The sequence below is a fragment of the Neovison vison genome, chromosome 1 (genome assembly GCF_020171115.1).
Source record: "Neovison vison isolate M4711 chromosome 1, ASM_NN_V1, whole genome shotgun sequence".
In the NCBI taxonomy this organism is placed as follows: Eukaryota; Metazoa; Chordata; class Mammalia; order Carnivora; family Mustelidae; genus Neogale; species Neogale vison.
Genome location: NC_058091.1, coordinates 14,301,715 through 14,328,369, shown reverse-complemented (window position 1 = coordinate 14,328,369; position 26,655 = coordinate 14,301,715). Strand labels below are relative to the sequence as shown.

The 26,655-nt window shown below is 38.3% G+C and overlaps 1 protein-coding gene across 18 annotated transcripts in view; it reads right to left on the bottom strand.

The window, feature by feature from the left end:
* Positions 1–26,655, bottom strand: part of SYNE1 (spectrin repeat containing nuclear envelope protein 1) — a 479,099-nt gene that overhangs the window by 279,004 nt on the left and 173,440 nt on the right. For 17 of the 18 annotated variants that reach the window (XM_044243752.1, XM_044243801.1, XM_044243842.1 and 14 more), the window contains 15 exons: positions 26,496–26,654; positions 26,028–26,192; positions 24,290–24,424; positions 21,611–21,769; positions 21,199–21,407; positions 20,239–20,347; positions 18,502–18,666; positions 15,247–15,414; positions 13,188–13,358; positions 12,082–12,222; positions 7,922–8,082; positions 5,795–5,945; positions 2,501–2,728; positions 2,005–2,103; positions 40–227 (listed from right to left, as the gene is read on the bottom strand). In XM_044243752.1, coding sequence (XP_044099687.1) covers positions 40–227; positions 2,005–2,103; positions 2,501–2,728; positions 5,795–5,945; positions 7,922–8,082; positions 12,082–12,222; positions 13,188–13,358; positions 15,247–15,414; positions 18,502–18,666; positions 20,239–20,347; positions 21,199–21,407; positions 21,611–21,769; positions 24,290–24,424; positions 26,028–26,192; positions 26,496–26,654 — 2,408 coding nt within the window. Of the gene's footprint in view, positions 1–39; positions 228–2,004; positions 2,104–2,500; positions 2,729–5,429; positions 5,437–5,794; positions 5,946–7,921; positions 8,083–12,081; positions 12,223–13,187; positions 13,359–15,246; positions 15,415–18,501; positions 18,667–20,238; positions 20,348–21,198; positions 21,408–21,610; positions 21,770–24,289; positions 24,425–26,027; positions 26,193–26,495; position 26,655 lie in introns of those variants that run through there. The other variant, XM_044243900.1, reaches the window with a different exon arrangement.

Genomic DNA, 26,655 nt, shown 5'->3' with positions numbered 1-26,655 from the left:
GAAATCCATACTGCCAACTCGGGAAGGAAGGCTGCTCACCTCTGCCAGTGGGCCAGCAGGGTCTCCAGCGCTGTCTGCCTCTCCTTGGCCCGAGTCCGCGTCTCCTCATACCTCTGCTGCAGGGCCGCTGCCTCCTGGACGGAGGAACCTCCCTTAGCCACCTTCTGGGCGCTGGCTGAGGTAGTGGCCACCACACTACTCAGTGCCTCCAGGGCTTGGCAGAGATCCTAACGGGAGGCCAAGAAAGCACAACATCAAGAAACAAGGCCAACAGTTTTTTTGAAACCCATCATCACTAAAATTTTTCCCTCAGTCCATGATCTTCTGTGAGACATAGTCAAAGTGAGGAGAGTTACTTCATGAATGCAGAAATCAAAAACGAAATGGAAAGGCTCTTCCCCAAATAAGAATTACCCGCTGTATATCTGAATAATTTCAACTTTCCTTTCATGATTCAGATCATTTGTGAAAGTTATTATTCCTTCTATGCCAAATATGACTTCTTAAAAAACCTCTGTTTAACTTACAAGAGCTATATGTAGCATGCTATAACCTCTATAAAAAATATATGGGGTGGGCCTGGGTGGCTCAGTGGGTTAAAGCCTCTGCCTTTGGCTCAGGTCATAATCTCAGGGTCCTCAGATCGAGCCCCGCATTGGGCTCTCTGCTTGGGGAGCCTGCTTCCTCCTCTTTCTCTCTCTCTGCCTGCTTGTGATATCTCTCTGTCGAATAAATAAAAATCTTAAAAATAAATAAATAAATAAATAAATACCAATATATATAGAGAGAGCGTGCGTGTGCGCGTTATGGCTGGCATAGCTACTATCAGGAATCCGTGATAATCATATCGCCCTGTCTCAGGATGTGGCAGGTTCTATGTTAAATCCATTTCATACAGTAACTCATTTAATCTTCATAAGAATCTTAACAGTTATGTTCTTTCATTATTCTCATTTTAGAGATCAGACAATCAAGGCAGGGAAAAATAACTTGCTTTACAAAATCTAAATACTAGAAAAAAATAGTATCCTTTCTGATACTCAATTATTAACTTAGTAAACTATTAAAAATAATTCCATCAAATTCAGTTTTCCCACCTTTCCTCAGGTTTTGGGTATTTAAAAAGAATTACCTAGTAGCACAAAAACACATTTTTTAGAAGATTTTATTTATTTATTTAAGACAAAGGGAGAGAGAGGAAGAGAAAGAGCACCAGTGGGAGGAGCAGATGGAGAGGGAGAAGTAGACTCCCCACTGCCCACTGACCAGGGAGCCCAATGCAGGGCTCGATCCCAGGCCCCTGAGATCATGTCCTGAGCCAAAGGCAGAAGCTTAACGGACTGAGCAACCCAGCCCCCCCAATTCTTGTTGTAAGTATTCAAACCTATAAATTCCGCTCCCCTTTCCAGATGTGCTTTTGTCAACCCTTTGTTTTCTATCACTGCAGCTCCTTCCCTCGGCACACGTGCACATAGGGGTAACAGATATGTTCTTATAAATTAGCACATTTTTGGGGTTTTTCTCTGCTCCTGATTCTCCCTCTTTGCTTCTTTCCCTAAATTACACCAAAGGCATCTGTCGCTCTGTGAACACCCATCAATAGTCACTAGTTCAGGCAGCAGACCAAAAAAGGTAGCCATTGGTAAAAGGTTAGTGAGGACATATTCTTTGCATATCTGACTGTTGTGGGTTAAAAATATAAAATCTGCCATTGCGCATGTATGTTTTTATGCACATTTAATTTTTTATAATGCTCACAACATTATATTTTAAAGCTAAAATCAGAAAAAAATCACATCTTAAGTATGAGAAAGAAATGCTATAAATGAATATTCCTTTACTATGCATTTTTAATAAAAACTTATTTGTAAACTTACACTTCTTGTGTTAGGTAAACATGTTTGATATATGTCATTCCTCAAGTAACATAAAAATCCTTTCAATTTTCACCATCATAAAAACATTTACTATGTTTTCAAGCAGGAATTATCAACTCGTTCTTACCATATGTTCTTGGAGGACTTTGTATGTTTCTGTGGCTGAAGAGCATATTTTAAGTGGATCAGCAAGTTTATCTTCAAATTCAGACACAGACTTCTGGATCTAAAACATCAGTGAAATATAATGATAATGGCGGGGAAAATGTACATCGAGGCAGAAAAAGTTACCAAGGAAGCAGCATGCTTATCTCTTTTGATAGCTTTCAATAAAATTATTAAAATACACATTTTTTTTAAAAAATCTAAAATCAGTGTGTCCTATTATTTGAAAAAAATAGATAAGCCTTAATGCCTATCTGAACACAATGGATAATGACATTTTTATATTCCCTCAAAAAAGGTATCACATGAATAATTAAAAGCTTAGTCATCATTGACAACTGGGTCAATGATTAGCAAATTGTGTCTTCCCTTAGTTCACTATTTCTGGATTACTTACTGCATTTCATTATAAATGCAATAGGAAATAATACCTTTCGCACACATGGACCTGTTCTTACCTTTCTAAGATTCTCTTCAAACTTCTGCTGCTGAGATAAATGTCCCAGGATTGTTGCTTCCAAACACTGTGCATGTTCCCGGAGCTCCTCCCAGTACCTTCTTATTTGTGTCAGCTTCGCTTTGATTCGAGCAGATTCTCCAGTGGTGACAAACTGAGCAAAAGACTGAGCTGCTTCTTCTAGTTCTGTAATGCTGCTCATCTTGCTTTCTATTTCCTGAATTGTGACCTAATAGTTAAAACAAGAAAAATGACAATATAGGCTGAGTAAGCTTGTCTTTCTGAAATAACAGATTCTCTACACAGAGAGAAAATCAGGAGAGGGCTTCTTAGCTGACATTTCAACACACTTGGACCATTAGAGACCAGCTAGGAACAAACACAGTAAGTTTCCTGACCTCATTTGGGGAGGAAAGATAATGCAGATAAATGTTGGAAAATATGAAGTGATGGTGGTCGTGTTCCGTGCATAAAGAATCAGAGAAAGACCTACCCCTGTTGCAGAGAAGTAAACAGGGAGATGTCCCTGTGTTTCATATTTTTCATTTTTGTATTTCATGTTTTACCAAACAAGAAGTATCTCTAAAGGTAAAGAGAATTCCTTGCTTATCCTCCGAGTCATGCCTTGTACCAGCTGATCTGGGAAGCAGTGTGTTCCAGTAACTCATAGAAATGCTAATGTTGACATTCGTTTAATTTTCCTCAAATGTAGCTGAGTATTTCATCTTTACCAAACTAAAAGCTTGTCTGATTCCACTCTTGCAAAACCAGTCTTTTCAAATGTATTGTCTTTATGCCAGTCGTTTCCAAATTTGGAATACGTTACGATCACCTGGCTCAGCAGGTCTAAGGTGAGGCCAGGATTTTGCATTTCTAAAAAATACCCAGGCGATGCTAATCCTGCCGATGCTGCTCTGAACCACTGCTTCCTCATTAGCTGTGGGCGCACAGTGAAGAAGCTACATAGTATCATTTCCGTTTAGAGCAGGAGACACTGTATGCATCGGCCAACACATGAGAAGTACTGAAAGACACCAAGGATGTGTGTGTGGGCGCAAGGAGGCATGTCTGTCATAAACACAGAGGCTTATTTATGCATAAGAGAATGAAAATGATTTCTCTGAGAAAAAGAGCCAAATCTTCCAATCCAATAAAGCCAAAAATTCAGACAAGTCTCAGTTACCTTACGGAAAAAAATAAATGTGACTTATGTCTACACGAGACAACATAGTCAAAAATAAATTCGGTCTAGATGAGACCATCAGGAATAATTTAGATTAGTGCCAGGTGCTCGTTACTTTATTTTTATTTTTCACAGGCAGGACTACCGTGGTATAGCTAATAGATATTTGTTATTTGAACATGAATACAGCCTTTCTTTTTTGTTTTTCAAGATGGTTTTTTTTTTTAGAAAAATCACTCATAAATTCAACAAATATATATTTGGTGTCTCCTATGTGCCAAAATTGTTCTAGTTGTTTGCACTAGCTCAGTGAAGCAATCTAAAATAAGACAAAATTTCTTAGTTTTTAGAGTAATTAATACATGTTACCAACAAATTCATAGATGTAAACTATGTAATAATCATATTGTTGGATTCTAATCCAAAAAGGGAAGATGGAAGAGGTACCCAGTGTATGTTCTTATTATTTCTAAATTATCAATTAAGAATAAGAAAACCGGTCAATTTGGAATAGCATGCAATGAAGAATTATAAGTGGGCTTATAGAAAAATGTCTTCATGACAAGCAAATGCTTCCTTCATTTTAATTCAAAGGTTGTTTTAAAGGGAAACACCATGACAATTGTTACCTTATTTCTAATGTTTCCTATAGTGTGGTCTTCTGAGTGGAAACAGAATATGAATTATTTGCCTAAATTTCACAGCACCAGTGTATTCCACACCATCTTTGCTTATTTCTAGCAAATACTTTTTTTTTCCTATTACTCATATTCGTATAACACATTTTAGATGTTTTCAAAATACTATATTGGAATATTAAAATGTATTTCTAATCTACTGCCATGGAAATCTATAACTGAATGTTTATATATTTAAAAATAAAACGTGTAATCATTTTGTTTCCTAAAGAGTAAAGAGGCGGTGACAGTTGATCACTGATATATTTCAGAAGCCCTGGAATTGAATTAAGTTTTAAATAATAAGATGAACTGTAGCAAGAGTAAACACATTAAAAAGTGTATGCCAAAATTTTTTGGAAGAAAATTTTTGATAAAGTCATTTAAAGGCGCTATTCTTTGTTTACTTAGGAGGTAGTGAAATGATCAAATGACAACTTTTAAAAACAGTTTTAGAGATTAAACATATTTCATGAATATTCCTTAGTGGGTTGACATCTATTTTCCCTAGTACACCACACAAGACATAAGCAGACTCCATATATACCAGATTCCACATAACCTTGATTGCAAAAGATGCACGATAAACCAGGATAATCTACCTGGCAATGTAATCGTAGTTAAGTGACATAGCACCCTTCCACTGTGAACATGGTAATGACTTGTTCTGAGCAATTATGTGAACTACCTGCTATTTATTTTACTATTTTTAACTGTATGAAATGGAAGAGGGTTTTCCCATTCCAAAAAAAAAAAAAAAAATAGATAGGAAAGTGGCTGCATTTTGAAAGTGTGTTGCGTAAAAACTGTAAAAGAAAGAATTCATTTCTTTCAGTCCATTTTTTTCTTAAACTATTTGAATGAAGTGAACAATGACAGCCTACGCATGTGGTCATGTTGGAGCTGGGATAGCAATAGGTATCAGAGCGTCTCAGTCTGTGCCCAAATGCAGTCTGTGCGTTTGAGCAGTGCAGTCTGAGGTCTTCCCCTAAAGAAAGGAATTGCTCCCCCCTGTGGTTTGTGAGGGTAAATGCCACTAATACTGGAGCAGACATTTGCATGACACTTACAAAGTAAAGCTGTAGGTGATGAATCCATTTCCGGTGGTATAGATGAATCAACAGAACACTCCAATGGGGTTAATTCAGAATCAAGGAAAAGAATAATGTAACCATAAAAACATTTTAATGATATTGCACACAATACTGACTTTGAATGCATAAGTCAGAAAATATTAATACATAATTCCAGCTATAAAGTGTTGCCCAGTATCAATCAAGACCTCTCAGCTCAACATTTTGTGTGAATTGAATTTTAATAGAGTCACATAGCAGTGAAAGATTTATCGTGGGGTCAACTAGCACTTGATGAAATGTAAGAAAGGAGTTCTTAAAAGCTAGACATGGATTATAAATGTAACGTGTGAGCCGATCACCTTGATCTGGTGGATTTGCATGTCCATGGCAGATGACGAAGTTTCCAAGGCATTGAGTTCTTTTTCTTTCTCAGTTATCCAGTCGGACAGGGTCTCAAAATTATTGCCAAAATGATCCCACTTGTTTTTCACCATTTCCATGGTTTTAATACTAAAATTAACCAAATTAAGTAAATAAAATGAAGCACTTTAATAGAAAACAACAACACATTTTCCTTTAAATCACCAGATGAAAAGACAGCAAAGGCATTTGTGATGATATCAAAGTTGAAACTACTGGAACAGGAAAAAAATGCACATTCGATCTGAGTATTTAGTCCTCAAGTCTTCCTCTCTATCTCCTCTGAGAATGAGCATTTAACGAGGTAGTATCTACACTATGTTATGAATGGAACTGTGCTTCGAAAAAATATAGCTGGGTCCAAAGGGGTTTGAATCCAGGTATAATCTAGGTAAACTCTGCATGTGGCCAGCAGTTGCCAGGACCTTTAATAAGGCTGCCTACACAGATTCCAGTGCACGGAGACTTTTAGCAGTCCGGCTTTCATGGACAAGGTCCTTTTGCTCTCAGAGCAGAGATACTGCAGGGATGCTCTAGACTCAAAGATCTTTATAAAATGTACCTTTGCGAGTCAAGACAGAGCTTATACTCTGAATCCCATGCTGCCTTACAGGAACTGTTTCTATCATTGGAGCTAAGCCTGCAATTTATGATCTGTAACGATTTCAGCTGTTCTCCCGTGTTGGTCCAGTCTTGATTCCAAAAGACTCTCTATATAGTCTTGTACATGAGCACCCTAACTGCTTTTAGAAAATCTGGGCTTTATTTGTTATAAATCTAGTGAACAAAATTTCAGCTAGAGATGTCCAGTTTGTTTTAGCTATGTGTATATAACCAGATGATTATGGCTTTCAGTTAGAAAAAGACTAAGAAACTAATAGTATATCATTGAACTGATACATCCTTGGGTTAAAAAAAAATGAAACAATTTCCCTATTTACCAAAAGGCACTTGAAGACAGCAAGAAGAATGCAATGGCATCACTGAATATTAAATTCAATAATACTGCAGTCTCAAATGTATACCCTGGATGTGCCTAATGCTCCTATCAGTACAGGTAACACAAGCTAAATTATATTGCAAGTTTTCAAATGAAATAGATTCAAATGGATATTTCTAATAAAAGCAGCTTCTTTTCTAATAAACTCTTGAGTTTCATTATTTCCAGAACTTGATGGATAATATTTAATATAAAGTTCACAAGGTGTTGAGTCATAATTTCCTTTAAATTATTTAACAAATTTTAAGGTTTAGGCAAAGGTACAATGTTAATTTTAAGGTGTTACTAGTATTAAAAACAAATTTTACAGTTTAAAAAATCCACCTTAGAAATCACATTCTATATCTTAAGAATAATACGTATCGGTGATTTGCCAGTAAATCTACTTTAATAAAAATGTATGGCCATATTATGTTGAGGAACATTGGCCATATCTTCATATATTTATTCCCTGCAATTCTTTTGTGTGTTCATTTTGCATGTAATAGCATACCATAAGCTAAACTATTTTTTCTTTCATTTTCAATAAACAAATATTAGATGTTAAAAAGTAAAATAAATTTTTGAAGTTAATTTTTGGAAACAGCATATCAATCAGTGACAATTCAAATATGGAGGCACTATGAACATGCTCTGTGAGCTTCTTGGAGATGGAGATACTTGGTCTGTGTCACACATATTTCGGCCCAGCATCTACACAACCAAAATATCTCTTCTTCCCTCTAACTGGTGACAACAGAACAATACAGTAAAAAAAAAATTTTAAATATTGATTCTTTTTCAGATTGTATGAAGGCCACAGAATTGAATAGATATGGCTTTCTCATCAACCAAGTCAGTTTACAAGGCAAAAACCACATCTTTTATATTTTTCTGCTCTGTTATATAGACGATAGTTTCTGTCTTGGTGACACTTTCTTTTGAACTGTGAGTGCTTCCTCAAAACATGCTGAAATACACAGACACTTTTTGAGATTTTAAAGGAATGCTTTGAATACAATATACAGGAAAGACTGTATGAAACTTTATCTCAGAGAAGAAAGTTTAGGACTTGTCAAGCACATACTCTTCTTCAAGTGTGTCTTCTAATTTTTTGACTTGCTCTTTGATTGACTTAGCCTGCTGCTGAAGCAGCTGCTTATTCTTGGGCCCAAGGGGTATCTCAGAAGCTTCCTTCACAAGATTTTCAGCCTGGACTGCAATACCTTCTGTGCGTTTAGAAAACTCCTAGAAAAAGAGATTATCATTGTTAGGAAGACATAGTTATCCTTCTATCCTATCTTCTATCCTATCTACCTTCATGGTTATCCAACAATTCTCACAAAAATCTTTTTCCATGGTTCCCTAGTTTGGGTTTACTGCTTTGAATTCTCAGCTGCAGTATAACTAACTAACTGCTCTACAAATATGTTAGTTTATTACAGGCCCCATTCAGGCAATGATTAATGGTGATTGATTTTTTTTCAGTCATATAGATAAGAGATTTCTAGGCCAATTAATATAAATATATTTTATTTAATGAAGGATATCTTAGTCAATACAATGTATCACTGATATTTACCTATAAATAAGCATATTGTTAACTAGTTCCCTGAAAAGAGAGATCATCTGATCTTAAATCTTTATTGTTAAATCTTATTTATTGTTAAATCTTATTCATTACTGCTAAATCTTTCATTGTATACCTATACTATATGATGAAAAGAAGATAAGTTCTTAACCAGTTGGACCTGGACTCTAGATTTGCTAATTGCTAGTTCTTTGACTTTGGTGAATTATTTTTCAGACTTTCATATAAAATGCAGGTAGTAATGGTTTCTTGTAAGGTTGCTATTAGCAGCTCATCAGCAATTTCATTTTTAAGTGTCTGGCACTCTAGCAGGTGCCTATTATCATTTTTTTTATGTCTCATAAATTTGAGGACAAAAAGATTTATAAAATTTACCCATTGATTTTCATTAATAGTGAACTACTTCAATTCAAAAATGAATTTAATATGGGTGAGGCACTGGTAAATTTTAGCTGTTACCTGAATTTTGTCAGGTAAATGTATTGAAAACTGAATTAAAAAAGCTAATTGCAGAGATAATCTTTTGTGAAAAAAAGTACCTTAATGTCTCATTTCTTCTCACGTAAGAGACATTCATGGGAGGTTTAAATTTTGATCAGAAACTCCTCTTTCCAAAATAGGTAATGAAAAAATCCAAAGGAAGTATTTTCAAAGGTGAGACTTCTGACAGCCACCTTTTCCCACAGAGTATCTCCCAGAATTATTACATAATTCCAATGTAAGATAGTTACTACATAATACTACTGTATCTTCATGTTTGAAAGACTTAAAGTCCACATAGAAATATCAACATGACTTCAGAGAAGGACCCAGCAATTTGATAGAATAAAAATGGGTAAGTGCAGCTTCCTTTTCATGATAGATTTATAATATTCCAAAAATCGGTATTTGCCAATGTCACATTAAATTCTGTGGTTATAAATGTCCGCTGTTGGTGTGATGGGCTTAGAGTCACGGTGAACTCATTTGTGAAGCCTGATTCACAGCATAATCTCTCCAAACCCTATGAACAGAATCAGAAGCATAAAATAGTATTTTTTCCCCAGTGTTTCCCAGAGCTCAAGAAAATCATGGAGAAAGTGGTGTTAAATCTAAAAATGCTTATATACCTTCATTCTAAGAGCTTTCTGTCAGAGCTAGGTATGGGGAAAGCACAAGGCAGAGGAATTCAAAGGACAGAGTGATATTGATAAAAACCCAATTGAACCAAAACAGAATAATATTATAAGGCTGTATCTCTAAGTCCCAATAAGAAGACCCATGAGTGGCAGTACAATGCGGCAGGAAAGGACGGACTCTGGCATCAGGTAGGTCTAGAGTTGAACCAGGCTCTGTCCTGCACTAGCTGTGTGACCTTGAGTGTGACCTCTGCATTGTCATTTCCTCATCAGTCAAGGCTTGCTGTAAAGAATACACATGATATTGCTATGGACGTCTTACCCCACAGTGACAGAATGCACTCAAGCTCTTGAGCACAACCACACGAGGACTACAAATGGAATGAAGGCTGTGTTAGCAATGTGGAGGGAGCGAAAAAGTAGAGAACGATTATTCTAGACGGCATGTGCTTGTGCGACAGTATACAGAAACAGTAAAGTAGCTCAGTTTTTCAATGAAAAACCTAATGGCTGAAGGTGTGTTCTCTGGGCTCAGCTCTCGTACGTTTGAATCCCAACCTCACCAGTGAGCCATCCTGAGATCTCGGATAAAATCATTTAAAAAAAACCTTTGTACCTTATATTTCCTCCTTACACAACAGGATTCATCGTGACACCTATTTCTTAGGATTGTTTTAGAGATTAAAGATGATAAATATCATATGAATAGACCAGCATATGTCTATACCTATATATGTATCTATATATATAGGTATATATGTTCAGTAAATGTTACGCCTCATTATTAAACCAAGCGCCAAGTATGCAAGATTGTTAGCTAAAGAAAATTTTAACAGTAAGACTAAAAACATTACATTTGCTTCATCTACATCTTCATCTACCTATTCAAAGGGATCAGACCACAAGATATCAGAAACTCTGGATGTAACCTGGGGGAACACCCACGTAGTAATTAACCCAATAGATTTGTTTGTATTTATAAAAGACACCTGATATAGTTTTAATACATAAAGTAATTAAAATTAAAATTAAAAATGATGTTTAATTTAAATGGATGATGAAAATCATACAGAATTGAAAAATTCTATGGCTTTATAAGACTTCAAACTCCCCAGTGAGTTAATAATAGGAGAGAGAATACAAAATTGGCAGGATGAGAGACAGAAACCTTTTAAGCCTTTTACTGGTAAGAAAAAAGCAGCACAGGGGTATACTTGCTGAAGGTTACTACCTCATGGATAGGAGTCTTCTTTCCTATTCATTGGCTAACACATTTCTATACTAACTCAAGTCATTCTGTAAACCCAAAATATGTACAAAGGGAACCAAAACAACCTGTACAACTCTCTAAATGCTTCAGACAATGTATTGGTCTGCTCGGACTCTCTAAGGTGTTTGGGCTTATAGGCTTGGGCTCGTGAAACACGCCTACTAAGTATTATCTGTTGGATGTCCCACCGGAGCCTCAACCTCGATTTTTCCCAAACTGAGTCCGTCATCTTCCTCAACTAACAGCCATTCCTGCAAGTTCCTGTCTCACTCCCAGGGTATCTGTCGGGCTCAGAACCCGGGATAGCTTCCTTTCCTTTACTCTCTATCTCTTGCGTCTGTTCCCACTGCCATCCTTACTGCCCTAATTCATGTCCATATTAATACCGACATGCAATACATTTCTAATCGGATCCCATGACGCAAGCCCTGCACCCTTTCAATTTTCTACACTGCTGAAAAATCTCTCTCCCTAGGAGCACGTGGGTGGGTCTGTCGGGTGAGGGGTGTTTCTTGATTTTGACTCAGGTCATGAACTCAGGGTCCTGGAATGAAGCCCTGCAACAGGCTCCATGCTCAGGGCCGAGTCAGCTAGAGGATTCTCTCTCTTCCTCTTCCTCTGCCCCTCCCCCTTCTTGCACATACATGCACGCATGCTCTCTCTCTCTTAAATCAATCAATCTTTTTAAAAAAATGCATCTCTGTAAAGTATAGCTCTGATCATGTGACTCTTTTTCTTAAAAACCTTTAAGGGTTCCATGTGGCCTAGACCTTCCAGTATCTTTGTAATATGGCCCAACTTTCCTTTACAGCTGTACTTCCATTTTTCTGCTTTAAAACAGAATCTCCATACAGTGTCATACTTCATGCCATTTCCCATTATAGAAATGCTCATGTTTTGTTCCACATTCTGCTTTTCTATGTCTTAACTGCCCTTCAAGGTTCAGTTAAAAATATTACTGCCTTCAGAAAGATTTTTTTTAAAGAATTCATCTATGAGCGAACTAACCTTCTCCCACTTTAAGAAAAGATTTTCTTAGTTCTTGATATTTAAATATTATTTATTTCATTCCTCAGAGCAACTTGACCAGCGTGTTGAAGAGTGGATGATCAATAAACAAGAGTACTGATTAAATGAATAATTATAATAATTGATTGTAATAAGGGATGAAAACAGGTTCAAAATTAAAAAAAAAAAGAAGAAAGAAAACAGTTTTGCTTCAGAATAAAGAGCACCAAGGGTCTGTACGCTCAGACTGATTGATATACCTTTGTCTGTTCCAGTTCTGAAGATAAACTTTCCAAACTGCTAAAACTCAAAAAGCGCTCATGGCTGGAACCTGTTTGAAAAAGGTATCTGACCACTGTCTCTTTGTTTGTTTCAAATCGCTCCCATTTTCTTAATGTGACCTAAATTTGAAAAAAAATGAACATATCATGTTATGAATTATCAACATGTATCACAAAATATTGTTCATATTTGCATTCATTTTTTGGGCTGTCAACCTCCAGTTAACTCTGCCCCAAGTTCACATAGTTCTGCTGAACAAAGACGGTGCTAATGTCTCCTGTAAGAATTTCACTCTGTGTTTCAATTCACCTAGGATGTGTAGACGAGCATTCTCAGAGTTTTCTCTCCACTATAAAGTCCTAGGAGTCTAAGGATATTACTTAAAATGTGGATAAGGGATAAAGGAAAATAGAGCCTCCCAGTCTCTTTCAAAAAAAAAAAAGAAAAAAGAAAAAAGAAAAGGGAGAAAGAGAAAGGAGGAGAGTGGGGGGTAGATAGGTGGCAAGAACTGAAAACTTTTTAAGAGTGTCAAGATCACAATAAAACGTAAACATGTGGGGGCGCCTGGGTGGCTCAGTGGGTTAAAGCCCCTGTCTTCAGCTCGGGTCATGATCCCAGAGTCCTGAGATCGAGCCCCGCATCGGGCTCTCTGCTCAGTAGAGCCTGCTTCCTCCTCTCTCTCTGCCTGCATCTCTGCCTACTTGTGATCTCTGTCAAATAAATAAATAAAATCTTTAAAAAAAAAAAGTAAATAAACATGTGACTGTTTGGACCGCCCAGCAGAGTGAAACGGTTAATTCCCGGACTCAGACAAGTGAGCGTTAACATTCTGGCTTTATCACTGATCGCTGCTCTGTGACTTTGGGTGAAGTCCTCAAACTGTTTCTGTTTCAGCTTCCACTCTGGCAAATGTGCTAATTACAGCACCTCTCTGCTAAGCTGGACGAGATGATTAAAAGAGAGAACTCGTGTCAATACTTAGCACAGTGCCGGAGCGTCAGAGGCGGGAACCAACGCCCGCTCCATGAGGAGGCGCCAGCTGTGACCTGGGCGTGAACAGGGCCCTAGACGTCCGGTCTCCCACCTGAATGCGGCGCTCCTGCTTCTCCCTGCTGTGCTCCACGTGGTCCAGGGTGCTCTCCAGCTTCCGCAGCTCCTCCCGGGCCTGGCCGGGCAGCCCGCCTTCTCCCTGCTGAGCCTGCGCTATCTGCTGCTGCACGTCTCGCTTCTTGGCAGAAATCCTCTTTGTCTTTTGCTGGAGAACAGGTGCATGAAAGATCCTCTGTGAGCGACTACGCAGGATAGAAACACCTACAGTCTAATAGGGGTACAGAGACGTACAACTTCGCGGCAGCGTGGGCCCCAACTGTCTTTTTTTTTTTTTTTAAGATTTTATTTATTTATTCGACAGACAGAGATCACAAGTAGGCAGAGAGGCAGGCAGAGAGAGAGGAGGAAGCAGGTTCCCCACTGAGCAGAGAGCCCGAAGCGAGGCTCGATCCCAGGACCCTGGGATCATGACCTGAACCAAAGGCAGAGGTTCAACCCACTGAGCCACCCAGGTACCACCCCCCCCCAACTGCCTTTTAACGGTTAATGTGAACAGGGGCGCCTGGGTGGCTCAGTCAGTTAAATGTCCACCTTCAGCTCAGGTCATGATCTCAGGGTCTTGGGATCAAGCCACCCTTCAGGCTCCAGGCTCAGTGGAGTCTGCTTGTCCCTCTTACTCTCCCTTTCCCCCCACCTCTGCTTATGCTCTCTTTCTCTCTCAAATAAATAAATAAATAAATAAAATCTTAAAAACAAAAAAAGTTAAATGTGAACAGTTAAAATGGCAATGGGGACTCTGTTAGTAAAAATGGGCATTATTTAAGAATATTTTATGTTTTTAATGGTAAACAACATAATTTGATATTGATGTTTTAACTGTGTGCAAATTTAGGCACTTAGCATTTTATGGAATATTCCAGAAGGAATCTGACAAAAGCATTTTTGAATCATTTTTTGAATCATTTGACATGATTCTCCTTAAAGAACTATTTCTGCCTAAAAACATGAATTCCTAACTCTAATTTTTTTTTAAATCATCTGTGCTGTAAAAATGCTGATACTAAGAGAATTTAATTCCTGGGTATAGTCAGACTGATAAACCTGCTGAGACACATGGGGAAAGTTATCTTTTAAAATAAACTTTTTATTGAGGTATAATGTACAAACAATGGTAGATCTCAGGTGTATACATATGAATTTACATGAAGTAAGCCTACATAAAACCAAGCACGGTTCCAAGAAATGTAAGAGTTTTAAAACATTCATGTAAATATCTGTAATTACATATTTCTCTGACTTAAATTGAACCCTAACACAACTTTTAAAATGACTGAGAACAATGTAATGCCAAGCATTAATTTTTTTGTACTCAGCCTTTTTATAATTATTAAATAAATCTGTAATGCCTAGAGGCTGTTGTTTTATACACACTTTTAATGCCACTGCCATTTAATATATTATTATATACAAAATTAGCTAGCATTTTTCTATACATTACGTTAGCTAAGGTTTTGCCATTAAAATACTTGAGTCATACTTCTACTTACATTGAGTTTGGCAAGTAAGTTTGTTAAAATTGTTTATTATCAATACATGTACCAGAATTTCTTTACTCTCAGTTCTAATCCTTCATAAAAGCGTATTATCCTGAAAGGTTTCATACTTCATATAAGTTATCCTTCTCCCAACTGAGACGTATTCAAAGTTGTAAACTGAAGGGCAGGCTGTTAACATAACGGCAAAGAAGAGTGATCTCAAATATGGATCATTTTATCTCTACGCTTTCCTTCTCTGTTATGAAAAGGACAACTGAGCAAGTTTTATGAAGGTTTTCATAGCTAAATTATTCTTTCAACTTTTTGATGTCATCAAATCACTCAGGCCGGGAATTTACCTTGCAGGCTCTTCTGAAATACCTAATATTTAACAGAGAACAGAGGTGCCAAGATTCTTTTTAACCATTCGCATGGACTCCCCCCTGTTACCCCCCTTCCCTTTGTCCTTACTCTTGGACATACAGTTCTCGTCACCGCTCTGGCTCTGCCAGTGGCTAATGAGCTTTGCATGAGTGCCCCGGGGAACGGGCCTCCTACCTGGTGATGGAGAAGTAACTGCTGTGCTTCAAACAGGTTTTCCGTGTCCAGGATCTTCTCCGCCTGCTCCTGGACTTCTTTAGAGCCAGAAATTAAGTCTTCAAGGGAACTTTGCACTATTTCTTTGTACTGGACACAGTCCCCAAAGTTGCTTAACATCTTTTCAACCTGGATTTTCATGAAAAAATTACAACTCATATGATGCTCATGGAATCTTAAATATTCTAAGAATATGTGTAAAATCCATCTCAGTAACTCTGAAATATATACACGATCTCTTTTATTTTTTTTTATATTTTTGAGCTTTATTTAGTTATATTAACTGCATAGCCATTTATGGGGATTGCATGCCTCGAGGGATACAGCGCTCTGTGTCCACTCAACCTGACAGTCAAAGCAGGGTGATAGAAGTCGCTATGCTGTATACCTTATTTCCTGGATCCCTTTCATGACAGTCCCACAACTAAAATCTAATCATAAATTTAAAAAATAAAGTATAATAAAGCTGAGTCCCTCCTGGTTAAGTAAGGAGAAAAACTGTGGAGGGGAAAAATGAAAAGAATGAAAAGTATCTGTTGAAAATGCACTTCCAATATTTTTACATAAAACACGATACAATGGCTAATTCTGTGGTTCTTTAGTAAATTCTTTTCCCTGAATTTTCTGTCTCATTTCTGCTTCCACTATTTCAGGGTCACCAGCCTCTTTTGTATTCAAAGTCTATCGCTTTCCCTTTTCATTAAGATCGTCATTTTCACACGGCTCGTCGTTTGCGTTCCACGGAAGCCTTTCCGTTTCTCCTACTCTGATCCCATCTTTTTCTTTGATCTTCTTCTCCTCTGAGTTTGTCCCCGGCGACGGGAGTGTGCTATGCTCCAAACTAACAGCAAGGGGACACGATGAAAACCACAGACTCCACATCTCAGTAAATCACAGCTTTCGTTGAAAGAAGTGACTCCTCCTTACATAAAGCCCGTCTAACCACGGCCTTTTCTTAGAATGGACAACGGCAAACACTTGGTGTTCAACACTCATTTAAATAGTAAATGGATTATAATCAAAGTATGGACTGAAAATGTCAAATTCATCCTTTAATATAAATTCCCTACATGAACAAAATGAATGTTTCCCTTCCTCTTTCTTTGGTTTTACTAATGATTGAGTAGCATACGAGGGTATGAATATAAACTATGACCTTTAAGGTAGCTAGGGTTCAGGTTCTGAGCTCACGGTGGTGAGGTTCTAAGCTCAGCGTTAAGTCTGCTTGAGACCCTCCCTCTCCTTCTGCCTCTCCCCTGTGATTGTGTGCTCTCTCTCTAAAAAAGAAAAAAGAAAAAAGAAATAAGAAAAAAAATAGAGTGGATTTATTGGAAACAAAAATCTTATGTTCCTTATAAAGAGACATACAAAAATAATATTCTTGGATATCTTAGGTTACTGGTGCAACTGTAAATGTATAAGTTCCTTGATTTTTCTTTCTGCTGCTTCCTTATTGTTTTATGTAAATGTATTAGATTTCTCTACCTCGATTTTGTATCCTGCGATGTTACTGAGTCACTATATTATACTCCTGAAACTAACATTACACTGTATGTTGACTAACTCAAATTCAAATAAAAACTTTAAAAAACTATAAAACAAAACAAAAAAAAGGTAGCTAGGTATGCTAAGAATTAATGTCTGTACTTGTTAGGGGCAGATTTTTGCTACAAGTCCCAGGGGCAGTGTCATGAGAGTACTTGGAAGATAAAGTAAATAAACAGCCTTGGTAAAGTGTTAGGGAGACTAGTAATTTCTAATTTTAAAGGCTGACAAAGTGCTTTATGTGTGTGGGGGGGGTGCAACAAAATATAAACTCATCTATCAATGTGACTAAAACTATTTGTTAAGTCTTGGATCAAAGCTCACCTGCATGCATATTTACTTTTTTTTTTTTTTAAGATTTTATTTATTTATTTGACAAAGATCACAAGTAGGCAGAGAGGCAGGCAGAGAGAGGAGGAAGCAGGCTCCCCGCTGGAGCAGAGAGCCCGATGCGGAGCTCCATCCCAGGACCCTGGGATCATGACCTGAGCCAAGGCAGAGGCTTTAACCCACTGAGCCACCCAAGCGCCCCACGTATTTACTTTTTAAAGCTGCAATCCTTACTTTTCTCCTTACCTTCTTGATCAAAGAAAGAGTAGAGAAGAATAATGTCAGAATTTTACTTAAAGTATGGTAGTGGCTACGCTTCCTGGACTAGTGCTGTGAAAGACGGACATGGAAGGCCTGAGATAACTCACATCCCCAACTTTGATTAATCCTACCACTATTTTCATTTTGTCAAGAACTGTTCAGAAAAAATGATATATCATATCAAAATTCACAAATAAAACTAAAATCATGTGCACTTTAGAGTATTTTCGGCTTATGTAAATTCACTGCTAGGGTCGTAAGCAGATCTACATGCATTCAAAATATAAAAGGTTAATTGACCAAATTGTTAGATTAGGGAATTCTCCAGAGAATTCCAAATCTTCAGAATCAGGGAACTTTAAGTCACCTAGATGATCATTTTTCCATGCAAGTTCATAAATGACTTCAAGAAATAATGGTAGCTGTCTCTTCAACTTTCCATTCTTAGTTATCTTCCCATGCACAGACTCATTAGACATGCATGACAACCTGGTCGGTAAAAATTTTCTCGCCAAGGGTAGAAGGGGTCTACTAGAAATGAAGTAAAGAGGTTTGTCCATTTTAATTCATATAGGAATATAAACACTGAAATATATATCAAGAAGTTTAAAATGGGTAAGTCTTGCATAAAATAGATTTTACTGGTCTGTGAACATTGAATATTATATTATTACCAGAGTTAAACTGTATTTTATTTTTATATCAGAGTTATTTACTTTATTATTATCAGAGTTAAACTGTAACTCTGGTTTCATCTGACTCCTAAGCCTAGGTTCTTAACCTCCAAAGTACACCTTCAACTGACCATGAAACAATGCTTTTAGTAACAGTAAAAAGTGTAGATCTGGTAAGTTTCATACTTTAAATACAGGTTGTTACTCTGAACTAATATATCTGATAATGGCACACACCATAGTTCAAATATCTTCCCCACCAATCTTCATATGAATAAGTATCTTAACTGCTGTGTTTGAACTATACTTCCTTCATATAATTACAGTGTAATCCCAACCCAAAGCAAAGAACCCTCCAGATTCCTCACCCAAAACTATCTAGTTAGAGCGTGAGCAAATGATCTACCTCTGACAACAAAGCTGCGAGAGCCTTGAAAGAACCAGATAATTTTGCCAGCTCGTCTCCTTGCTTTTGGGCTTCATTCTCAGAAGAAACTTCAATTAAAATTTTAAGCCTGGATTTCAGCCAGTTGAGAGTCTCGCCCTTTGTGGTAACGCCATTCCTGATCTCCTGGAATGAAGAGAATACACTGTGAATCCAGAATGGACACAGACTGAGAAAAGTTGATACAGTGGAGGCAAGAGAGCCCTTCACTCACCAGTAATGCCTGCTTATTTTGCTTTTTGTTCACATCTTTAACAAAAGTTCACAAGTGCTAGAAAAAAAAAATTTCCCCAATGCCAATACCTAATATGTAAAATCAATACTCTGTATCGAAAAGTTAACTAGATGGTTAGTTCATAATTAGATGGTTAGATATTTACAGATATTCCCTTGAGCACAAATAACGATGCCTCTAAAAGTACCGTAGAAGAAAATGAGATACCAAAATTGGGAACTATAACACATACTATTTTCTGTTAGTTGGTAGGAACATTGTATTTTTAGAAAAAAAAAAAAAAAAGGTTGAAAGAATCCCTTTTTTAGAGAGCAGATTCCTTTTTATTCGAAGAGTTTAGTTGTTGAATACTATTATGGATGCCCTAAAAATTGATCTTAACTTCATGAACTTATATTTTATGCCTTGCTTTTGTTAGCTTGGAAGTCCATAACCCACTTAGTACGATGTGCAAAAAGGAGCACAGCTCCAATCTGGGAAGGGAAGGCATATTGACCAGGACAATGCTGGAAAGATTCTGGGGCCTCAGCCCTTGTGAGGTCTGGGAACCGTGGGAATGCTGACTGGGACAACATCTTCCTCCTACACAGCTCTGGGAAGCATGAGGAAACCTTGCAAGTTGCTACAGAAGACCATACAGGGTAAATTCACACCCACAGAAAATGACCGCTTCCAGAACCAAGTGGTCTCTTCATTTGAAGCTGTGCCTATATATATTTTTTAATATAACAGCAACCAATAGCCAATAATAGTATCCTTCTATAGGTATAACATGATATTACTGAGCATCTCTAGTATTTAATGGTATTATAAATTTAAGAGAAAAACATGAAACTCAGAGGATAGGAATAGAAAGGAAATATGTCCTCATTAACAGCAGCTATGTGACTTACAAGAGTTCAAAATGCTGAAAGATAAGGATTTTCACCATGGTGTGTGTCTACAAAACAGAGCAGAGCCACACTAAGGATGAGAGGGTTGCTGTATGTCATTCAAAGAACGTGAACTGGGTTCGGGCTTGGGGTTCTGTCACCTGACTCGGTTTATGTGGCTGTGCCCATGCTCAAAGAGCTGATCAATCCAGACTAACTGTGACATAGAAATGAAACTTAGAAACTTCGCCCAATTCTGTGATCTGTGGCTGAAAATGTATAAAAACCTCCAGTGTTCTTGTTTTCCATAACAATTCTTAAATCTCTGCTGTGTTATACGTCCATGCATGCGATTTTCTTCTCAGGATTTTCCATTAGCTAAACACATATGAGAGGTAGGACTAAGCAGGACTAAATCTCAAAGCTAAGAATGATTCAATGGGGAAGTCCCCTGTTCTTCTCCACAGTAACATGAGGATTCCTAGGATTGTTTATTCGGCAATTTAATTTTTTTACAGATAGAAAACAATACATCAGTTAGACTGTCTACCATTAATTTTTTTATTATGAAAAATATGGCCCAGAACTAACCTCTACAGCACGTTTAACCTCTCCGTGGTTGGCCGTATCGAAGGGTTTACTCTTAAACGCTTTCAACTGTGTCTCCTTTGCAGATATCCAAGATGAGAACTCGGAAATTCTGAAATATCAAAAGTGTTCTCTAATTAAAGGGAGACAATATCTCAGTGGATAAAATACATTTTCTATTTGGAATTTATTCATGGAAATTTAACAATCAACTGATTAGCAAGTCAATGAACACATTTTCTGGAAACTGCCCCTTTGGCATGAAGCTCAGGGCAGGGGTGGCTCTCCTGAGCGGTTACTTGGAGAAAAGAGAAAGCAAAGCAGATGGAGTTCAGCTAAGGAAAAAGGTGTGTTCCCGGGGTCTGAGCACCTGGGAGTGTGGAAGGCACCACCTGAGGTCTGGCCTCATTGATCTCCCCCAGACTGAGACAGAACCCAGAGGCAGAAGTTGCCATCTGGGGATATGAGGATATCCGGGAGGAAGGAACTGCCAAACATGCTTCAGAGAGATAACATCGGGGCCCCTTGGAAATAAAGGGTTTTTTCCTGTTTTTTTTTTTTTTTTTTTTAAGATTTTATTTATTTATTTGACACACAGAGAGAGATCACAAGTAGGCAGAGAGGCAGGCAGAGAGAGAGAGGAGGAGCAGGCTCCCTACTGAGCAGAGAGCCCCATGTGAGGCTCGATCCCAGGACCGTGAGATCAATGACCTAAGCCGAAGGCAGAGGTTTAACCCACGGAGCCACCCAGGCGCCCGAAATAAAGGGTTTGACCCTGTTTCTGACTGAAACCCATTCTTTTTTTTATTAAATGAAGCATTTTTATATAAGAGCACGGGCAAGGTCACACAATCTGATTTTCTTTATTGCTTTAGAGGAAACACATGTCACTTCTTGTTGTGCGGTGATGTCTGAATTCACAAGTATTAGGACAGACCATGTCCATCTCTGTTCCCCAACTACCTGCTAGTGTAGTCCTTCCACTTGTCTGGGTCTTCCACGAGCTTCATGTAGGTGGCATCGATGGCAGCTCTGAGCTCTCTCAGAGTGGCATGACAGGTTTCCGGTGTGTTCCTTACCGGGTCCCGGACTGGGAGTTTCAGACACAGTTCTTCAATAAGCTGTAGCCTTTTCTCACAAAGATGATGAGGACCTTTGTCACTGAAGAAAATCTAATGAGCAAAAACCGTTGATAAACTGCCTGTGAGAATCCACACAATACTTCCATACTTTCATAGACAATTCCCCTTTAGTCTACTAGTATACAGTAATTAAGCTATTTCGTGTTTTCAGACCCCAACCAAAGTATCAGGGATAAATCTTTTAAGTAACAATGTGACTTTGCATGCCTGCACTTGGGGTGTGTCAGACGTACCCTGTGTTCTTTAATGATCTTTTCACTGCCTTCCTGGGCCACCAGCTTGGTCTCCCGATCCAGCTCAGTTCTGCACTCTTCTACAGAAGCTAAGAACCTATTCTTCTCCACACCAATCTTCAGATGAAGCAAATGATATGGGGCTTCTCCTTGAAGATCCTGCATTCCATAGGAAGATTCAAAAAATATGATGCCATTCCAATCATACACATTTTCAATTGGAGAGACAAAATTCCAAAAATATTCCCTTTGGGGCCAATGTGATTTAATCACTATCAACTGCACCTGGCTGCTGTGATTTGTACTTTTCCAAAGACTGGGACCGCAATGAATTCTCTCAACCTGCACGGTCGGATTTTTTACAGTAATTACTCTTTTTAATTTTTACCATAGCCCCACACAGTATTACTATTTCTACTTTATACGTTAGACCATTGAGGCTCAGGGGTAAGTGGAAAAGCTAGATTTCAATCTATATGTAAACCATGCACTGATTCCACATACCCTCTCCCTGGCATATGTCCTTTTTAATTTTGTCAACGACCTTGTGTGGTAGGAAGAACGTATGTATACTCACTACACAAAGGGCAAAGATAAAACTTTACTAGTAAAGAAGCCAGGATCAAACAGGCCACACTTTTGACCACCTGCCTTGTCCTTCTTCCTTAGAGCATTCCTTGAGAAAACAAGCCAGCCTCATCAAACATGAAATGTTTTATGTCCTTTTTGATATAAGCATAAACTACATCCTTATCTTCAGTCCTACAATTAATTAATTTTATCCAGCTTGTATCCTATGGCATTTAAAAGGCTACTTTTAAAATAAAATACCAAGATAACTGATGAGAATGATCGGGGGCTCTGGAAAGAGTAGAACAGATTATGTCCCACAGAGCTTAATGTTTGTGTGTATATGTAATGTAACATGTATATATTAAATACATATAGCTTTCCATTAGAATCTCTATTCCATAATATATTTATGATATGTTAGGCTTTAAAGACATCTCAAAAAGCTTGGGTTTCTTTAAGAATCTTTTTTTAATTTTCAAATTTAGCAAGTAAACAAAATATGTCCTTAACTGTGTTTTTTCTGTGCTTGGAGTTGATTTTTTAGCCTATGTTACTGAGTGAAAAAAAAAAACCAACAACATCAAGAACTGATGGAGAATATTTTAGCTGCCTATCTTCCAGACCCTGTGAGCACTTCACGTAATGCACAGGAAGTTCGTCACTTGCTATTCCCTTGTGATAGCACTCATTAATCTGCTGCTAGGGCAGGCTTCCTCCAGCCTGGCTAGAAGACAACAGCCTTGGGTGGGTCTCCATTACACTGCAGTTCTCCCCTGGCATGCAGCTTCTAGAGTCGGCTTCCTGGTGACAAGCCCAATGTGGGGCACTCAAGTTAGACTAGTCAAGTGAATCCCTACGTCCCCTACTCGCACATGTACCCCAATGTTTACAGCAACACTGTCCACAGTAGCCAAACTGTGGAAGGACCCAAGATGCCCTTCAACGGATGAGTGGATAAAGAAGATATGGTTCATATACACAAGAGAATATTATTCAGCCATCAGAAACAATGAATACCCATTGTTTGCATCAACATGGATGGAACTAGAGGGGATTATGTTAAGTGAAGTAAGTTAAACAGAGAAAGACAATTATCATATGGTTTCACTCATATATGAAACATAAGCAATAGCACAGAGGACCACAGGGGAAGGGAGGGAAATCCAAAGAGAAATCAAAGAGGGAGATGAACCATGAGAAACTATAGAACCCAAGAAACAATCTGGAAGAAGGGTGTGGGGAGGGGGTAACAGGGTGATGGATACTGAGGAGGGCACGTGCTAGGATGAGCACTGGGTGTTATACTTAACTAATGAATCACTGAACACTACAACAAGGACTAATTATGTACTATACAGTGGCTAACTGGCCGTAATAAAAAAAAATAATAATAAATAAATAAATAAAATCCTAGCTCACAACTAGTTACGTGATTCATTCCTTTCTACTCTCCAAGTGGGGCCACTTCTCTCTTCCAAAGCTTTCATAAGTATTACCTATATTTTGGGGGGACTTATTATATATTATACTTTCATTATCTGCAACTAATTATCTCCTGCTGGAGATAATTAACTCCTAATGGAGATCATTAACTCTAAGCTCTTTGGAGAAATTGATTGTGCTTTTGTGTTTGTCACTGAGCCCTTAAACAATAAATGTTCATATTTATATTTTTTAGATCATAATAATCTAAACCAGATGGTAAAATCCTTAAAAACAACAAAATGTTAGTATACCTTAGTATAGTACATACTTAGTATATAAAATGTTAGTGTACCTTAGTTACTTAGATGAGAAGAGTTTACCAAATGTTACCGAGTAAGTAAAATGCCCTTGCCATTCTTATCCCCAAAAATACTCAGGAAAAGAGAGCACTACTGAGTAATATGAGAAAATCAATGCTATTAACAAATAAGAAAAACAAAATCCTATCACGTTTTCTCATTGTTTTATTCAAGTTCAGTTTTTTTTAAATGGGAGAAGTAGCTGTGGTGGTTTTGCATGAATTTCCACATTTCTCTTCCAACTGAACCTTAACACTCTCGGGCTCTCTCCCGTCACACGCGACACCTACGTAGGCGTGTGTCCCATTATGTCCTGACTCACCTTCCACTGTTTATGGAGCTTTCGAACGGCTTCCTGCAGACCCTGCTGCTCCTGCTCAGGGAGAATGTCGGTGAGCTCGTCGCAAGCTTTCAGGAAAGCATTGAGCACTCTCTGATCCAGCTGACTGAAAAACTCCTGGCATGGAGAGGAGGAAGTGGGTAAGAGTGTCGGGCAGAATAAAAGGCAGCATCAGACACTACCCAGTTAAGCAATCGAGCCTCTACACAAGCCCCTCAGCCAGCTGCTGCCCTCTTCAAACCCTCCTGGCAACTACTCTTTTTTTTTTTTTTTCCAGGAATGAACTATAATTATCTATAGTTATGAGTCAGAAGCCATCACATCAGAAATTCAACTAGTGCTTTTCATTTTTTTTAGAAAAAAAAAAAATCTTTGCTGTTTTCAAATTTGGTAGATTATTCTGGAAGGCCAAGGGGTCTAAAACCTTGATTCCATAGGAATAGAGTTTTCATTTCCTCTTTGGTAAAGTCAGAAGAGCAGAGTAGAAGGAGCATTTAGCCTCACAATTCCTCATACCCTAATTTAATGTGTTTCAGGCCCTGCTGATTCATTATGAGCCATTTCTACATTCAAACAAGTACAACATGACCCCACATGCTATGGACAGAATTGTGCCCCCCCCCAACTGCCCAAATTTATATATTGAATCCATAGCCCACCGATGTGATGATATTTGGAGATGAAGCCGTTGGGGTAATCAGGTTAGATGAGGTCCGAGGGTGGGACCCTTCTGATGGAATCAGTGCCCTTATAACAAGTGACATCAAAGGTCTTGTTCCCTAGTATCTCTGCCTTATGAGAGCACAGCGAGAAGGTGACTACCCACAGGCCAGGAAGAGTCCTCGCCAAACCCAACCATGCGAGTACTCTGATCTCAGACCTACAGTCTCCAGGACTGTGAGAAAATAAATGCCTGTTGCTTAAGCCACCTAATCTGTGTATATTTCAACGGCAGATCAAACAGACCCATACGGCACATGTGTACCTATGTGCATGACCAGGTATCAACTGAGTGGCCAGAGACATCAACCCGAACTTCAGCCAGCTACGGCACAAATATATTGCGGTAATCATATGACAGCGTGGTTTATACAAGTACCCACCGGAGTTTCAGGAAACGGAGCTCCAAAGACATGATCTCAGAGGGCCCCTAATCTCTACAGAGCATTTAAGAGATTGCTAACATTTTCAATACCCGTATGTTTGAAACTAGTATGATTAACAGGAAGATGACTTCACAACAGGACAAGTTGTGGATCAACTACCAAGCTTCAAGGGATGTGGTACTCACACTTTGATACGGCGGATTCATGAAATGAGCACCAAGACTTAGCCATCCACCTAAAATGATCTCTTAAAGAGATCATGTTAGTTACACAAGAATTTCTCAGCTAAATAATTCAGGAGAGCCTCATTATACATCCAGTAACTCTCTACCACTTCAGGGGCTTTGGAATGTCCAATTATAAGGCAGCTCATCAATTGCTCTTAAAGGCTGTTTTGTTGTTGTTGTATTTGCTGCTGCCATGTTTTGGGGTCTAATAATCTAAAACGTCTCGGCCTTCCTAACTCACCTCTTCTTCCCCACTGCCTCAAAAACTTAATACTAGAACAGAGTTTTTGTTATGTTTTGTTTTGGTTTTTTGTTTGTTTTTCATTTCTCACTCAAGACCACTTGTCCGTATCCTCAGGTCAAGTGCCCCAGGAGGGACAAACTCACGGTGTGTCTCTTCAGGAGGTCCTCCGGGTTTCCCTTTTCCTCCAGACCCTCCTGTGCGGTCCGCAGCACCTTCTCCAGCTCTGCTCGAGACTCCTCAAATTTCTTCATCAAGCGACTATTGGTTTCCACATGTTTCTTCCAGTCTCCAATCTTCTTCACCATATTCTTGATTTAAAAAATAATGCCAACGTGATGCTGCTTTCTTGTTACTGAAAGCATCATTTTGTTAAAGAGTACTGTTTCTTTTAAAAAAAAAAAAACAACACTTGGAAGGAATACATTTCATTATTATGAGAGTAATCAACTTCTTTTGACATGAATGAATATTAGCAAAAGAAGAAGTAAGTGATTGCTTCCAAACTTCAGTAGGAGAGGCGTTTAGCAAGAGGGAAAGCATGAAACATGAGGACGACATATCCTCTTTGTATTTTCCCTGGCTCAGGTCTCCGTAGCAGGGAGCAAGCTTACCTGGAAAGCACCATGGGTATCTGCAATCTGTCTGTGCAGCTTTGTCTGATCAAAATGCTTTAGCACACTGCTCAAGGTCACGAATTTTTGAACATTTTGACTGCCTTTCTCAATTTGTGTCATGGTTTTCTTACAGCTTTCTTGACAAGCTGACAGCTCC